At 41.3% G+C, this 17,602-nt stretch overlaps 1 protein-coding gene across 1 annotated transcript in view; it reads left to right on the plus strand.

Moving 5' to 3' along the window:
• The window catches only part of FAM50A (family with sequence similarity 50 member A), a 39,504-nt gene extending 31,270 nt beyond the window's left edge, over nucleotides 1-8,234 (plus strand). Inside the window, exon 13 of the mRNA XM_089675233.1 lies at nucleotides 8,076-8,234. Coding sequence (XP_089531359.1) covers nucleotides 8,076-8,084 — 9 coding nt within the window. The 3' untranslated portion in view covers nucleotides 8,085-8,234. The remainder of the gene's footprint in view (nucleotides 1-8,075) is intronic.
• The last annotated feature ends 9,368 nt before the right edge of the window (nucleotides 8,235-17,602 follow it).

A 17,602-nucleotide genomic window follows, 5' to 3' on the forward strand; every position in this document is an offset into this window, starting at 1 on the left:
CCCCTACTAAAAATTACTATATCTAGTACGGATACATTAGTAAGATGGTCATTGGGAAGAATGCTCCTTACACTTGTGGTCATTGGGAAGAAATACTCCCTTACAGATAGCTAAAAAGATCAATGATGTCAGTGGGAACCATGGTCTAGTTCTAGAATGACTGCCCTCAATATCACATTCACGGAGATACCTCACATGCATGGTGCAATCTGTTTGTATACTAACACGGGAACGACGGTTGCTTTTCCAATTTAAAAATGTCACTGTTAATATCCGGCGAAACGGAAATGATGAAATGCTTCTAGCTTCCGGTCTCTTAGACCATAGAGATGAATGGAGCCATTCTGGTCTCCAATCAGCTCTATGGTCAGCAAGTGTAACTGCCGGCTGCATACTTAGATTCCCCTGTGGGAAGGGAGAGCCCAAGAAAACCGAGAAAGTTGGCTGGAGGGGAAGTGGGGGGTGGGAATGTCCCTTCCTGCTGCTTGTTAAAACGATCCCGCAGCTACTAAGCCGCTAGGATTGCTTTTACATGAAAGCCAGCCGCCAGCTGAAAAAAAATGATACCCAGATGGCCTGTAGCTGCAGGTATCATCCTGTTATAACCACTGCACTGTACCAGTATTTCCACTGTACCAGTATATCACTGGTCCTTGTTGGACATATATGTAACAGCATAGAACTTGGGCATATGAAGAATCGGGTCTGTTGACCAATGTGACCACAATTCATTTTTTTTTTTTTTTTTGTAATGCCCATGTTAAGGGTTAGGCCCATGCGAATTGTCTGGCAAGAGCTGAATTTGGGTGGGCGGCCATCTATTATGTGCATAAATTGCTTTGGACCACAATCATTTGATACAAATCTACCATGAAAAACAGTGGAGGAGCTAAACGCTAGTGCTGGCAGTGAATGGGGCTGATGCTGTTAACACTGTGTTTTTGGGGACAGTATGCTAAGGAATCACTAGTATAGTTCTGTTTGTGATCAATATATTGATCCGTACAAACACTCTACTAGCAATGGCGGTGATCAGTAACCTATAGTGTATGGACGATTTTACTCACAGTGCAGTGTTCTCTCTCTCCCCCTGAACCAACGGGGGCAGCGAGGGGCACAGGTGCGTTCACACCCTAAAAGAGAAAGCAACGTAAAGGTATGCTGCTTTTGCCAGAGCCGGCGCTCGCCCACACATTGCGGGCAGGTGGTCAGCAAGTAGTTTGTACCGCTATGATAAAAGTATTAAAAAAACTAAATTTCAATGTTACCACAGTAACATTGTACTACTCTTGGGGGGGGGGGGGTGATTGGGTTTCTTTTTTTTTTACACTTTGCTGTGCAGTAGCAATAAAAATGATTGCTCATGCAAAGCTTGCTTTAAACGGTCATGAATGGATTAAGTCCATGAGCGGTCAAAATAATAGTGATCTGTGAATGGCTAAAAGCTGATCACATTGTACAGGGTGCTGTGATTGACCCCATGTAAGAGCTGTGGGCCAATCACAGCTCACCAGGAAGAGATGGTGAGCAGAAAAAAAAAACTATTTTCTCATCCATTGAGGGATACAGGAAGTCTTTGACCTTCTGCACATCCAGAGCAGTCCAACTGAGGTGAGCAACAGCACAAAACAGCCACTAACAGGTTCAACGAAAACCGCAAAACTGGGGACTGCTTATAGCTCTTACAGAGCTGCCTGAAGGACCTTATGCCCAAAGTTGGCATCAGATGAAGCAGAAACATCTAGCTGGTAGAACTTACAGAATGTGTTAACAGAAGACCAGGTGGGAGCTTTGCAGATCTGGGAAACAGAGGCCCGATGCCAAAAGGTATGGGAGGCATTCAGCGCTCTAGTGGAGTGAGTCTTAAGTGGATAGGGGGGAACCCTGGCCCTTAAGACAGCCTGAATAATGGTCTGTATACGTAACCTAGAGATAGTGAAAGGAGAAGCAAGTCCATCATGATTACAAAAAGAGTGCTCTTTTGGCTATACTTCTGGGGATCACAGGAGTGCAGTTCATTCTGCCCTTCTGTGACTTTTTCAGCTGACAGCAGGTTGAAGCCCGCTGTCGGCTGATGTTACAGAGCCGGTGCAGGCTCTGAAAAGACCCCACCCATATGGTCAGGATCCACCCAGGAGCCTGAACCAGCACCTGGCTCAGCCTCTCAGCGATCTGCATAATTCTGTTCCTTCTCATTGTACTGTCCCAAAACATGAAAAGGAAAATCGCCCTACACTTCCTGGATGTGGTCAGGGTTGTCAGAGTCTACCTGGCAGCTGGGCCTCTATTCTTTGTTCTGCCTGTGTTTTTGCCTACCTATCAGTTTATTGCATGTACTGTAAAGATAGGATAATAGGAATTTCGAATTACCTGTATCGTCTTTAGCTTAGAGTACAGGACACATGCCCTTTCCCTCTGTGTATTGATCACTCCTTACTAACGAAAAACTGGAGTCTCACTGAGAGGGCAGGGTTATATAACTGCGCTTTAGGGGAAGCCCTAGCAGTTCCCAGTCACCTGAAGACAGCCTGCATAAAATTTATGGTCTATGAATACAAGTTCTGTACTGAACCCCAAAAAAAAGGAATTTAAAGGCAAGTCAAGATTCCTTTATTTTTCATAATAGGTGTCCTCTTCCAGCTAACATATCTGAAACGTTTAGATAGAATTTGACTGTACTCCAGCTCTGTAAATAGAATAGGCTGTTAGGGAACTGGAGATAGGACTTGAATGATGCATTTATCATGATCATCCTCAAATAGAAAGACAGAAAAGCCCCACCCTCTATAAGTCAACTGTCAATTATGAAAAATTAAACTTCAATTCAGCATTGTTGGCTCAGGTTCAGTTAAGTGATTGGATAACTGCCATGACAAATTATTACCCCACAATCATTAGTTTCTGGTCTTTACCTTCCATATTTAAAAGTGTATTTCCTCCTCTCTAACTACAACTGCAAGGCTCAGCAATGGAATCGCTTTATAAATTATTTATTTTGTTTTCACCTGTGTGTGCAAAAACCTCAATCTAATATACTCAGTAAGAAACATTTGAAATTTGAATCTTGTTGGCTGATCGGACTTCAGCTATTCAAAGTATACAAAATGGGAAAGATGTTCTGTTTCAGGTAACGTTTTATGCGTTGACATACCTCCTTAGACCTAGTCTGTCTAGACAATATGATCACCTGCTGACTCAGCCTCATCCACAGGCAGCTTAACTGTTCAATAAAACACACAGAAATTGAATCCATCCTAATTTTACTTCAGATAGTTTCAGTAAAGAGGATGTTTTTCCAGTCTTGTAAAGTGTAAAAATACGCTGACTTTCCTGTCTGCTCTGTCTGAAATACTAACACTGATTGAGCAAACATGGAGGGTTTAGTTAGAATTGAACTAACTGCCACTAAACGGGAGGGAAGGACAGGGGGAGAAACCAAAATCACATAGTAAACAAGTTGTAGTGGCCCAAACACTTCCACTAGTTGACAGCATACTACAGAACAGTAATAACCTTAATACAGTTCGGTTAAATACGACACGTAAGGGAGATTTCTTCTCCTTTTCTGTCTTAGTGGCTAAAGGTAAATAATAATGCATGTAAATACAAAATCTTTTTCAGTATGCTTGGCATTATGCCTTACTGTTTTCTTAAGCATATTGTTTTGTTTTATGTAAATCTGTTACAACATATCTTGCCTGAAGATCCTGCCAGTAATAGCACCTCCTGTTGTAGGCTGAATGTGCTAAGCTGCTGCCGTACAGTTGGCAGTAGCATTGTCAGCTTGCAGCGTGGGCTCCTTTATATGACTATTAAGCTGCCTATCTGACAGACCTAACAAGGATCCCAGCAGCCAACTGAAGAATCACACATGGCAGCCTAAAAACACTGCTAATTGTTAGGCAGAAGATTCATGTTGTCAGCCTGTAACAGGAAATGTGGTTATGGAGAAGATCAATTGGTAAGAAATGTTGTAACAGATTCACAAAAAAAAAACAACTTGCTTAAAAAATTGTATAAATTGGGGCTTGACTCCAAATATATTGAAAACTAGATATAGGATTTAAAGGTGCTATCCCTTCTCCGCACTAACAAAAAGGCTTGGATTTCTAATAAAATATGACAGAACCTTTTACTCCTTTATAAATGGATTCATTTCACATGTAAATGCATCACGCTTTTGTCATCGGTTCCACCACTGCAGCGAACAAAACCTAAACACATGCCTCACTGGACATTTCAGGAATAACCGAACAAGATAGGTGATGCCTCAACTTCCAGGATAAGATCTGTCACACTTAGCAAAGGCTTACATGAGCTTTGCACGCCTACAAATGTTTAAAATAGAAAATGTGTGAAAATTCCTTCAGCACTTTCATCTCTACACCCCTTTCTGGGCCAGAATTATTTATACATTTTCAGTGTTTATTCAGTGGTAACATTTATTACTTGGGCTAACAACGTAATCCAGTTTATTTCCTAAGCAATCTATAGACCAACAATTTTACTTTTTTACTTGTGTTTAAAAAGTGTACATTTTAGTCTATAATTTGTCCTGTTTGTGACTCTACAGTTATGATTGCAGTACAAAGCATTTAAATAAACCATTATGTGCACACAGTCCCGTATTGTTTGTTGTGTGAAGCACGTTAACACAACCTTATCACATGTATGTTGTATACAAATGCTTGTTAGTTGATTACATGTGTGTACTTTTATCAGAGAGCTGCACTGCTTGAATTTTATATGACGTTAAATTCTCTATCCGCAATTTTAGTGTTAGCTGCTGATTTTTGCACATAATTATTCCCAGGGCAGATTTTTTTTTTCATAGTACAAAGCATTGCAGTTATTTACAAATGAAATAGGAAAACAAAAAAAAGTTTATTAACCACTTCTGCGCCACCCTATCGCAGAAATACTGCTACAGGGAGGCACGGGTGCGCAAAATCATGTGTGTGTGTGTGTATATATTATATATAATTTTGCAGTTCCGGATAGGGTGTCTACTTGCGCCGCCATTCACGGCCTTGGCTGTCAGTCACTGGGTCCCAACTGGTGATTACTCACCGGCACCCAGTGATCGCTGAGTATCTCTGACGGGGGAGAGATCTGTGTACAAACAACACAGATCTCTCCCCTGTCAGCTCCTGCACACTGCTTTGTATGGCTCTGCATAGCTGAGCCATACAAATCATGTGTGCTTACAGTGAAGCACACACACAGCCCCCATAGTGAAACACCACACAGTGAACCCTTTGATCATCCCAGATGTTAACCCCTTCCTGCCCAGTGCCATTAGTACAGTGTCAGTGCTTTTTATTAGCACTGATCACTGTATTGGTGTCACCGAGGAAGTCAGTTCCCCCCCAGTGTCAGAATGGCCGCCACAGTCCTGCTATAAGTCGCTGATCGCCACCATTGCTAGTAAAAGAAAACAAAAATTCCAGTATATATACCGCCATTTGTAGATGCTATAACTTTCACGTAAATCAATTAATTTACATGTATTGGGGTTTTTTTTTTTTTTTAGCAAAGACATGTAGCAGAATACATTTTGTCGTAAATTTATGATGAAATTTGATTATATATTTTTTTTTAATTTTTACTGGACATGTTTAACCATTTGCCACCCACCCTATGGCCGACTGGCAGCCGGCAAATGTCATCAGCGTTCTGGGTGGACGCCATATGGCGTCCTCCCGCACATGCGCAGATTGCGCTCCTGCAGAGCCGCGATCTGTCACCGGCCGTGTGCCTCGGACACGGCCGATGATAGATCTGAGTATCGGCCCCCGTTGCCGGTACCATGTGACCTGCTGTGACCAATCACAGCAGGTCACATGACAGTTGTATACAATGGATGGCTTCATTCATGCCATCCATTGTATACTAGTGTCTAGCTGTGAATGGTCACAGCTAATCACATGGACATGTCATGTGATTAGCTGTGGCCAAATCACAGCTAAGCACAAAAAAAAAAACCCTGAATGAATCGATGAAATTCAGGTAAATGCTTGCTTATAGCAAAGTAATTCTTTGCTATAAGCAAATTGTGTATAAAAAATAAAAAAATTAATAAAAAATATATATATATTTTTTTCATACTGTCACCAGTCAGTGTCCCTGATCACCGCCCTGCCAGTTATATGATGACGCTGTACTGCACTGGTGACAATATGTAAAAAAAAAAAAAAAAAAAAAAAGTGAAACTAATTTTTTAAATTTTTTTCATTTTCCGAAAAATTATGACAAAAAAATACAACTTCAAAAAACTTGCCATGACTCTTATGAAGTACATCAGACTGTCTACTCTGCAAAAAGGGGTCATTTGGGGGATATCTGTACTGTTCTGACATTCTTGGACCTCAAGAAATTAGATTTGTGAACTCTATAACTTTCCTACAAACTAAAAAATACATCCTAATTTGGGTTATTTTCACCAAAGACATGTAGCAGAATACATCTCGGCCTAAATTTATGAAGAACAATTATTTATTTGTAAACTTCTATAACAGAAACAAAGAAAAACGTGTGGTTTTTTTTCAAAATGTTTGGTCTTTTTTTGTTAATTTAGCAAAACAAAAACCCCAGCGGTGATTAAATACCACCAAAAGAAAGCTCTAGTTGTGTGAAGAAAATGATAAAATTTTAGTTTGGGTACTATGTTGTATGACCGCGCAATTGTCATTCAAAGTATGAGAGCGCTGAAACCTGAAAACTGGCCTGGGCAGGAAGGGGGAAAATTGCCCGGTATTGAATTGGTTAATAACAAAGTTAAAACAGGTTTTTTTTCTCAAAATTGTCTTTTTTTTTTTTCTTTTCTATAGTGCATAAAATAAAAACCGCACAGGTGATCAGATACCACCAAAAGAAAGCTCTATTTGTGGGAAAAAAAGGACGTAAATTTAATTTGGGTGCAGCGTTGCATGATTGTAAAATTGTCAGTTAAAATATTGCAGCGCTGTATCGCAAAAAATCACCTGTTTGGGAAAGGGGGGTAAATCCTTTGGAGTGCAAGTTGTTTATTACTTGTAAGGTTGCTATAACTGATGATATATGTAAATGAACGTTATCCTTTGATCTGCATATGAATGAAATGGTTCACTTGTGAGATCATTGCTTACTACGTGTGAAATCTGTGAATGATCACAGAGGTCACATGGTACAAGGCTATTCACAACAGCTTTGTACCATGTAACAACCTGTGACCAATCACAGCTCACTCAGTACTTCTTAATGACTGCAAGAATGCAGCCAGAAAGAGAAATGATTGCTTATACATCCTATATGGGTGTAAAAGCAATCAGTGTAAAAAAAAAATAAAAAAAAATCTTCATATCCCCCTCCCAAGTAGTACAGTGTCACCATGGTGACACTGTACTGCTAGGGTGACAGTATAAAAAAAAAAAGAGAAAAATAAAATAAAAATGTAAAAAAAATGTTTAAACATAATTTTTGGTTAAACTAATTTGGATTTTTTTTTTTTTTTTTACTAAAAAGATAACGGAATAAATTTTGGTCAAGATTTATGATGAAATATTATTTATTTGCAACATTTTATAAAAAAAACACTTTTTTTCAAAATTTTTGGACTTTTTCATTTACATAGCAAAAAAAAATAAAAATCCCAGCGGTGAATAAATACCACCAAAATAAAGCTTTTATCTGTCTAAAAAACTGGTAAAAAATTAATTTGGGTACAGTGTTGCATGACCGCGCAATTGTCATTCAAAGTGTGATAGCGCTGAAAGCTGAAAATTGCCCTGGTCAGGAAAGGGGTAAAGGTGTTTAAAAAGCATGTTGTCAGTAAAGTGGTGGTGGTGGAGGGGAAAATGGCAGAAGGGGAAAGGGACAAGGTGTGCTGTCTTCAGTGACGCTTTTTTTGGGCATATAGAATATGCCTAAGGCTGGCAAGCCATTTAACAATTGCTGTGTCATGGTAATATGGAAGTGTGAAGGAGACGCTACAACAGATTGGTAGAAATAGAAAGCACATGTGTCCCTTAGATTAGAGGATCTGTAGTAAAATAGTATGAACCTTGTTCACATTGTACTGTTTCTTCACTCCGCAGATTCGGTGATCAGATTCGCAGGCAATTTATCCTCAGTCACATCCAAGGAGTGGCCTGTCGGGAGAGAAGAGCATTTATGTATTATGTATATAATAATGTTGTGGGGTTTTTTTTGTATGTCTGTTCAACACAGAATAAATGTATTACTGTGTTGTATAACTTGATTAGGATTTGTGTAAAGTGTTACAGGACCAACTGCTGACTTAACTGAGTAGGACAGCCATCGCTTGCTTTGATGTTTGCATCCTCCAGATGAAATTGTCCTGACCCGCTTGCTGCACCTGTGCAATGAGCTCTGCTCTGGCTTCTCGGGGGCTCTGTCCCAAATATTGGCAAACAGCATCCATGGGCTTTATACAAAACAAATGGACTTTGCCTATTTTTTTGCCGCTCTTCAACAACTCTAATCCATTACTGGCTGTGGAGGGATGTTGGAAGCAGCAATGTGTATGGTAAAGCTGATCCACGTTCCCAAATCACAGCACCAGTGACTATCTGTAAAAGTCTGTCTACAACCTTCCTTGTTCTTGTGAATATATTTAGACCAAGGGCTAGATCTGTACACTGCCGTGGTCAGGGGGTTGAAGCTAGAGATGTTTTTATGGGTGAAGTTGCACTTTAAAGGCAAAGATGCTGTATTTACAGTTCAGAGTGAATGGAAGATGCTATAGCAACTACCTTACAAACAGTTTCCAGAGCTACCATGGAAGAGCTGGTCAGAATGGACTGGGCAGAATGGGCCATTACCACACTTGGAAGGAATTTTCACATGAGCCCTGTATGAACTCTGCATCTCAAAGCAGATCTTAACCCAAAAACAATAATATAAACATATTGAAGTTTATCAGTCCTTAGATGTGGTGGCTGCATTAGTTTTTTCTTTTCAGACTTTGTCACCTAGCGATCCTGCAAATAGCACACCTCCTGTCCCTTTTGTGTCCACACTCCCTTTTCCATTGTGTCTTTTGAAGCAACCATGGTTGTTACACAGGCTGAAGTTTAAACATTTATGCCTCTGTTAATCACGGTGGGTTGATGAGACTAGTAATTTACACTAGGAAAGGAGGATCAGCTGTTGCAGTGGTTTTACTCCAGCCTGTTCACAGTGTCTGGGTGTAGCCCTGGACACAGCTCAGGCCTGAGTGTTCCTTCCAGTGGAAAAACTTCAGATACCCTGGTCTGAGATTTGAACTCTCCAGTCCAGGAGCTGTCTGACTCTCAAATTTTGCATTCAAGTCCTAGATCTGATTGTAGCAATTTTTAGGCCTTGTTCACACCATAAATGCAGAAAAACTGATGGAAACTGACATGCAGATTTCAATTGCAGAGACATCAGTTTTCATGCACGCCTCAATAAGTTTAATATACATTGCAGATTCCTGCGCAGAAAAAAATCTGCACAGGATACTAGTGTGGTGGTGTGAACAGGACACATTGAGAACAATTGATTTTGTTGTGCCCTTGCAGACTACGTACAGAAAAACTGACTTCACTGCACCATTGTGTGAATGAGCCCTTAATCCATCCCATTTGCCCAGTTTCACCCCAGATCTCTTAGAACACAACATTCTGTCACTGTGGGACAAGTCAATCCGGTCTCTGGCCAGGCTGATTTGTCTGTATCCAAGGAGCAGGTTTTGTGTAGTGCAGTAGGTCAGGAGTTAAAAGTCTTTCCTTCCTGTCTTTCCCACTCCAGAGTGAGCTTATTTGTAGTATAGCGCCCAGATAGACTGTCCATGTACTAGGAATCTGTTTATTTTAACTGTATGGTTGAGACAAGCAGGAATGAGCAGCTCTGGGGATAATGATCTGGAGCTGCTGTGTGACATTTGCTATCCTATCACGATGGACGCCAGCCTATTGCGTTTGGGAGTAGTCCTGGGTAGACCATGTGCAGGCCCAGGATTTTGGCAGAGGAGTCTTATCTCCAGATCAGCATACTGGAACTTAAAGTGGTTGTAAACACCTACATATGCCTGCTGAAGTGATAAAGCTCAGGTGATACACAGAGATTAAACAAATCCTCCTACATGAGTTGTACCTGGTTTATCTGCTGCTATTTCCTCTGTAGAGCCTTTTAAAACTGCACAAAACAAAGGATTTTCTCAGAAAGCAGGGGTGGGTATCTGACATCACACACACTGCAGAGTTAAAACATAGAGGTGTAGTTTATTCTGATAGCTAAGTGGATACCCTCCCCCTCCCCATACACATATGAATGGCTCATAAAAAAAGAAACCATACAGAGCTGATGTTATGAGTCACCTACTGTGTGCTGGAGAAAGGGGGAGGTGAGCCGTCTCCCTCTAGTCTGCTGTGTAGGGATCTTTCACACTGCTTTGTTGGAAAAAAAAACATGCGGTTTTGCCACGGTGCATTAAATTTGATGCAATGCATAATTAATTTTTGATGCATTTTTTCCCTTGGACATGTGACTGGACAAAACAGATGTGTTGCCTTTATTTTATTGGAGAGGTGTGTTTTTTAATTTAACCACAGCAAAAAACGCAACTTAAACGAAATGGACCAGTGTGAAGAGTTCCATAGGATGTAATATGGAGGAATGTTTTTGTTCATTTCTAAGGTGATTTGACTGTCTCTACAGTGTTAGACCATCTAACTGGAGAGTCATCCAAACTGGATCCAGTCAGATAACGCCACAAATTGTGGCATATATCAATCAAGGAGCAACCAGAAGCTGGGCAACAGCAAGAGAGATAGATTGGACCCTTCCCTCTGTAGGACTTCATGTTCCAGCCACGTATATTCAAGCCATAGACTGCTAACGGAATTCCTTGCCGTTCAGCGCCTGGACCAGGGAGTGTAGCCACTACCCCCTTAAATGTTCCACGACCTGTTTCACAGGTGAGGACATCATGGCATTAGACTAGAAACAGTGGATGCTCTGGTGGTTCTGTGAAATCAGTACACCCTGATCAATGCCTTTCTTTCCCTGAAACACCTTTGTCTGCTTTGCAGGATCAAGATGGAGAGATTGCAACTAATCCTCATTGCACCACATTGGCCTAGAAATGTGGTACGCCCACCTGAAAAAGCCACTAACAGATGTGTGCTCTGCTTGATCATCATAATCTTCTGTGCTAAGGACCAGATTGACATGGTTTTGCAGTCACTGACTTTAAAGTGATGCTAAAATACTAAAAGACAAGAATACATACTAGAATTTTCTAACGTTAATTTCTCCTGCTCCCATTTTTATGTATTTGTTGCTGCTATAATCTGACTTCCTGTATGAGGCTGGCTACATTTGTTCTCTGTGGTCACATTGTAAGAGTGTGTGAAGGTGGAGAGGTCCATAGAAATGGACTTTGTTCGGCTGTGGTCTTTGTTGTTCTTCTATTTTTATCACCGCAGAGCTGGCATTAGCATAAGTATCTGCATAGGGAGAGCGGGCTTCGGGAAAATGGCCGCCTGAGCCCGCCCCTTGTTCATGATTGGAGCCAGGGTGCTATATAATACTTCCAGTCCTCTGGGGGCGTTTACCCTGAGGAAGTCACGTGATTAGCGTGACGAAACGCGTCGGTGCGCGAGGAGGATTCTGGGAAGCGTGGTGACGTCATTTCCGGCGTGGCGGCCATATTTGAAACCTCTATATCTATTTCCCATGCAAGGCAGGCATAGCATGAGGTGAAGGAGCCATATATGTGCATGTTATAAGAAAGATGAAGAAGAATGTGAGTAGATATCTTTCTGTTTAATTGATGTATTAAATGCGGATTTACACTATGGGAGTCGTCTGTTTATGTATGAACCAGAGAGGAATATAGAGCGTTTGGAAAGATCATGAGATACAACAGAGTGGTGTTTGTCCCTTGAGGCAAGGTGTCCCTGTGAGTTCTATATAAGGAGGAACCGGAGAAGCAGCTGGGTATACAGCATACATCGCTGGGGAGGATCCTGTGATAAACCAGAGTGGTTTTTGTGTTCCAAAGCGTGTTGGCCCTGTGGGGTCAATGTAAGGAGGTGAGGGGCCATTGCAGCCATTATTGGATATACACAGTGTGAACACTGAATGGCACCTGCAGGAAGATTGTGTATGAAATACACTATATATATATATATATATATATATATATATATATATATATGGACATGTTTACACATAGTGTTGGTTTTTAGATTATTTGTGCTTTATAGGTTACTAAGTCACTTGGTCACTTTGAATATTCCCGTATAGGGTACACATTGATTGCACTTTATTAAGCAATATTTTGTCACTTTGTCACTTTTATGTTTTGGTGCAATACACGTGTTACACCTTATTTGCAATTTTTGCACATGTTTGTGATATATATTGATGTGGTTAATAATTTATTAATAATTTATTAATTTTATATATTTGTCACGTGGTCACTTTTGTTGTTTCCTGGTGGAACACACGAATTACACTTTATTTGCACTGTTGCACAGACATTTATTGATTTGATTATTTTATTTATTTATATGTTTATTTAGGATGTAGCGCTGCACTATTTATTTATGTATTGATTTAACTCACACTGGTAGGAGGTTAAGTGTTAGCAGCTATAGGGAGAGGGCCCCATCCTGAGCGCTGGAAGTTGTCGCTTTTAAATTGTAAGAGTGTGGCCACTCAAAATGGACTAGGGATTATGGGATTTGTAGTGTGCATGACTGAAATGAACATGCACTGCTGGTTCCAACCAAATGGAAGTGATGGAGAAAATGTGAGGTTTGCAAGCTCATGGAAAAATGATCTCTCAGCTACAGCTTCTTTCAGGAAGACATTCTCTTTTTGTAATCATGATGGACCTTTTAATGAGTGTACTGGCTTTTCGTTCCACCATTTCTAGGTGGTTCAGGCAGACCATCATCCAAGCTTTTGGTCTGAAGGATCAGGTTCCATCCTTTTCTGTCAAGGCACACTCTACTAGTACTGTGCGTGCTTATTGGTCTTTTTGGCATCAAGCAACTGTTTTACAGATTTCTGTAAAAAACTACTAGCTACTGGCTGCCTGTAGTTCTCTGTTTTTGGTCAGGTGGACAGGCTGTGGTGATGGTGGAGGGGCCGGTCTGATGAATAGCAGTCGCAGATCTCTCTTAAGCAACTTGGCAGCAGGGCCATCACAGTAGACTAATGATGCAGGATCACTTGTGACAACCTGGTGGCAGCCGAGCGAGACTGGTACAGTAGGTTAATGGCAAGGGGTCCTTGTGACCTGAAGACAGCAGGGTGGGGGCGGTACAGTAGGTTGATAGTGCTGTCTACCGTATTAACCTGAAGGTGGCAGAGTGGGACAGGTAAAGATGGCTGATGACATGTCGGCATAGAACTCTGTTTAACACAACTCCTCCCTGAGACCCCTGTAGCTCCACCTGTGCTCTGGGTCCTCTGGGAAATGCAGTTCAAATCCTGCAAATACAGTGTCCTGAGACTGCTCACAAGACTACACGTGCTTTGTGTTCCTAGATGGTTCAGAAAGGAAAGGACAGCATTTCCATTACTCCATTTTATGACCAAAAGAAGGAATTGCATAACGAATACTTTTACATTCTTGTCTATGGATGTCCTGCATAACTCCGTGACAGCAGGCCTGTTACACTGCTATAGGGATGGGTTATCCTGGGCCTATAGTATTTTTTTTTTCTTTTTTTGTTGCCAGTTTACAATCCTCCTGTAGGCAGCAGTATAACTTGAAGGTTAAAGACTTCCTGTAACCCTCAATCGCCTCCAAGAAATTACATTTTTTGTTTTAGTTTAGAAATGCTCAAACGATCCTGTAATGATTATGCACAATAGAGACATGGAAGCTGTACGCGACAGTTAAGGTCTCAGCTATTTTGCTTTTCATGAACAATCATCTTTCTCCCCTGCTCTTGAAATAAAATTTGTACCTATCAGTTGTAACAGACTTCAAAAGAGCATCTAATCTTAAATATAACACAAATAGAGGCCAACTCCAAGAGCTGTAAACCGCTAATTAGTCTTGGCAGGGTGTCTATTTTGCAAAGACACTTTCCTCTGCTCTATTGTAAAACAATAACTCAGACAGCTGTCACACATGACCTGTTAGGCCATTAAAGCTTAGGAATGCAGAGCGTTCCATAAAATGTCTATTTCACATGTAACCATTTCACATACAGGTCATAAAACATTCAACATGAACTGGGCTCATTAATATTATGTATATATTTGGATAGATCATTTCATGCCGAGCCAAACAAGATCCTACATGACTAAGTTAGCACATAGGAAAGGGAAGAAAGAAGTCTCTTCCCTCCTGGGTGACAAGGGTACGCTGTGTTTGTTATCCCTGGGTTTGAACTATAATTCTGAATAATAATCTGCCAGTTCCTAGAATACCACCTGTACATACTGGAAGTTATTAATAGTATGAAATTGTAGACTTGGTCATAAACTTGGTGATCTCCTAGAACCCATGCCCTAAACCGGGTGATTGGTCGGTTGTTCTCAGGCGACACCCCTTTAATATCATAGAAAAGAACTGACAGGCCTGGTGAAGAAGAGCTCTCCTTTAACATCAATCAAGCAACATCTAACGGACTCGAGAGCCAAGGTAACATTTTTGTTTGGACAATGGGACTCTGCTAAACCAGGACTTTGCAGGTATTCTGCCTTCTTAACTTCTTTCTTTTATTTCTCTGTTGCTTTATTGTTCTCTTTGTCACCTCTTTTTCTGTAAATTTTTTAATTGCACCATTTTGACCTTTTTAGTAGTAAATCCTGTTTTGAAAAGTGTTGAAAATGTCTCTAAAGCTTTTAATGCAAACTAAAGAATCCCTGTCTCTTGAAGAGTGCTACTGTATGTAATAATCCTCTGTGGAGAATGTGTGTTGCAGACGCTTATGCTAACATTATAGTGTTACTGCTAGGATTTGTGCGTTTCCTCCTTCTCTGTAAATAGGTGGTGGTGGCAGTGTGAAGGGTTAATTGCGTAATTAACCTAACCCAGTAACAATCACTCTCCGGCAGCTGGCACATAGATTGTGGTCCCGTGAGCTGGAAAATCTTTGTGCAGGGTGCAGCTGAGAGTGGCATTGTTAAGCAAGTGACAGCGCAGTGCGAGATTGGCTGGTCCCTTGGTCATGAGTTGGTGAGAAGGGCAGGGGGCGGATGCCGCGTTCCGTCACAGATACTATTAGCAATCGTGTGGGACAAAGCTTCTTTCCCCTAAACTTTCATCGCAGGATGAACATATTTTTAGAAGAACTTGGTTGCCTGCAGCTACACTTTAAGCACTTGAGATATACGTTTAGGAAATTGTAACTCCTTAGGACAGGACCTAAATGTATGGAGCTTGCATAACTGTAATAGGTGGATGCCTAAAGTGGAATTCCAGGCTCTAGCAACCAAAGCCTAAAAAAATGGCTCCCCCTTCTAATTCTTATTCTAACTAGCCTGTATAAGGAAGATGATTATACTTACCTGTTCTCAGAGCAGTCCCGTCTGGTCATGTGGTCCCCAAAGTGGCTAGCTTCAGGGGAGAGGAGAGAACGCCGTCAATAGATGGGTGGTGACACCACCCATAGGCTTGCTATGGGGCATCTGTTTTCAGCTGTTTCTCCTCTTCCCTGATGCTACTACTGCTTGGAGCCAATCACATGACCACATTAGAACTCTCTGAGAATAGGTAAATTACAATCATCTTCTTTCTACAGGGTTGTTAGGAGGGGGTGGAAGCCATTTTAAGCTTAGGTAGAGCCTAGATTTCCACTTTAAGGCAAACTTGGGTACAATCTGGTCAACGAGCAATAACACGATGCTGTCTGAAAACAATTGAGATACAAGGTCCCGTGCAAGCCTAGAATATTTAATTCTGATACTATCTCAGGTGATACAATTTTGAAGAGAATATCCCCCAAGGAGCAACAAGGCTGCAGAGGGATGATGGGAGATAAAATCTAGCACAAGCATAACTTCTGTTGAGGAAAGGGGGTTTTGTGTGGGAAAGGGGGGGATGTCTGTTTCTTGCAGACAGCTGAAATACAATATCCAGATTGGAGACAGGCCAAAATTTAAAACCTCAGGTTGCAGCTTTTCATTGCAAACCAGATGAACCTGTCCCATATGCAAGAAGAAGTGGTGTTAGTAGAGTATTTAAGGGCCCGTGGAACATTTTGGGCTTTATTAAAAGCTTTGGCCACCAATATAAGAACAATGGTGGGCTTATACTGTAGGTGCATCTGGATTTCTACTAAGATTCACATACAGTAGATTGAGTTCAATTGTTCTGTCCAAGCCATCCCAGATGGAGACAGATCTTACACTGGCAAGAGTTACGTTTCTGGCAAATCATGTACTAGCCACCCTAAGCAGGAGAGTAGTCTCTTGGGGGAGTAAAAGAAAAGAAACTGCAGAAAAGATTACAACTTCTACAAGTGTATGGACAAATACATTTTTTATGCACTTTCTGCCACTAATCTTAAATACCTACCTTAATCTCCAAAAAAGGGGTTATTTCGGAGGATCTTTACAGTTTATGGCTCCTTTAATGCCAAGCATGAATGGCACCACAAGTGTACAGGATCTCATCTATCATCTGCTCATCCTCCTGCAAATGGTGTCTTCCACTTAGGATGTTAAAGTGGAGCTCCACTCACAAGAGGAAGTTTCACTTTAAGGCTTTGTCCCCCGCTCCCCGTTAAGGATTGGCACCTTTGGGGAGCGGGGTTACCTGAATTTGACAGGTACCCGCTCTCACTTCCACTGCGATTGCCTAGGCAATCAGAAGCAGTAGTTGCCCCGCCCTCTGTAGTCTGGAACACCTGACAGGTCCCAGAAGACTACAGGACCATTCACAAAGCGCAGCACTACTCACACGTGTAGTGGGCACCCGGCTATGAAGCTACAAGCTGTCACAGCTGGATGCCTACACTGAAGGTGCCAAGGGGACAGGACGGTCGGTCAACCCAGCCGGTGTGAACCGAGGGACAGGTGAGTGCCTGTTTTTTAAAAGTCAGCAGCTACAGTTTTTGTAGATGCTGATTTAATTTTTTTTAATTCCAACTGGACCTCCACTTTAAATTAGAGGCTTGCAATTCTGTAACAGCCATAAATTCAGAAAGGAACAGAAGCAATGTGAAAGGCGCTCAATTTGCTACTTCATTGCGTAGGTACCTGCTGCCCTCCACAATGGCAAGTGCAGCAGAGGAGCACACAGCTTACATGCTGGCTCCCTAGTCAGGAGAAGAGATGCTTGAGCAGGTTAAATAGGGAACCATAATATCCATGCAGAGAAAAAAGGTGAACAAAAGGCTATACCCACATGCTTCATGTGAATTGTATTTCAACGGTGCCACAAAAGATCCACAGAAGGGCTTCCTACCTGTACTGGTTACCTTTAGAAACTCAGCAAATAGGATTCCATCAAGGAGAGGCTGAACCTAGATTGAAACCACCAAGCCAGACTAAGGAACCCAATGTTGTCACTGGTCTGCAGGTTTCAACAGGATTTTTTTTTATACTATTCTATATATTCACATATCAATGATTTAGTATGCCGCATTTTATGGAGTGTATAGTATTG

The sequence above is a fragment of the Staurois parvus genome, unplaced genomic scaffold (assembly GCF_062004578.1).
Source record: "Staurois parvus isolate SC_StPar_1 unplaced genomic scaffold, SC_StPar_1.0 ptg000154l, whole genome shotgun sequence".
Taxonomy (NCBI): domain Eukaryota; kingdom Metazoa; phylum Chordata; class Amphibia; order Anura; family Ranidae; genus Staurois; species Staurois parvus.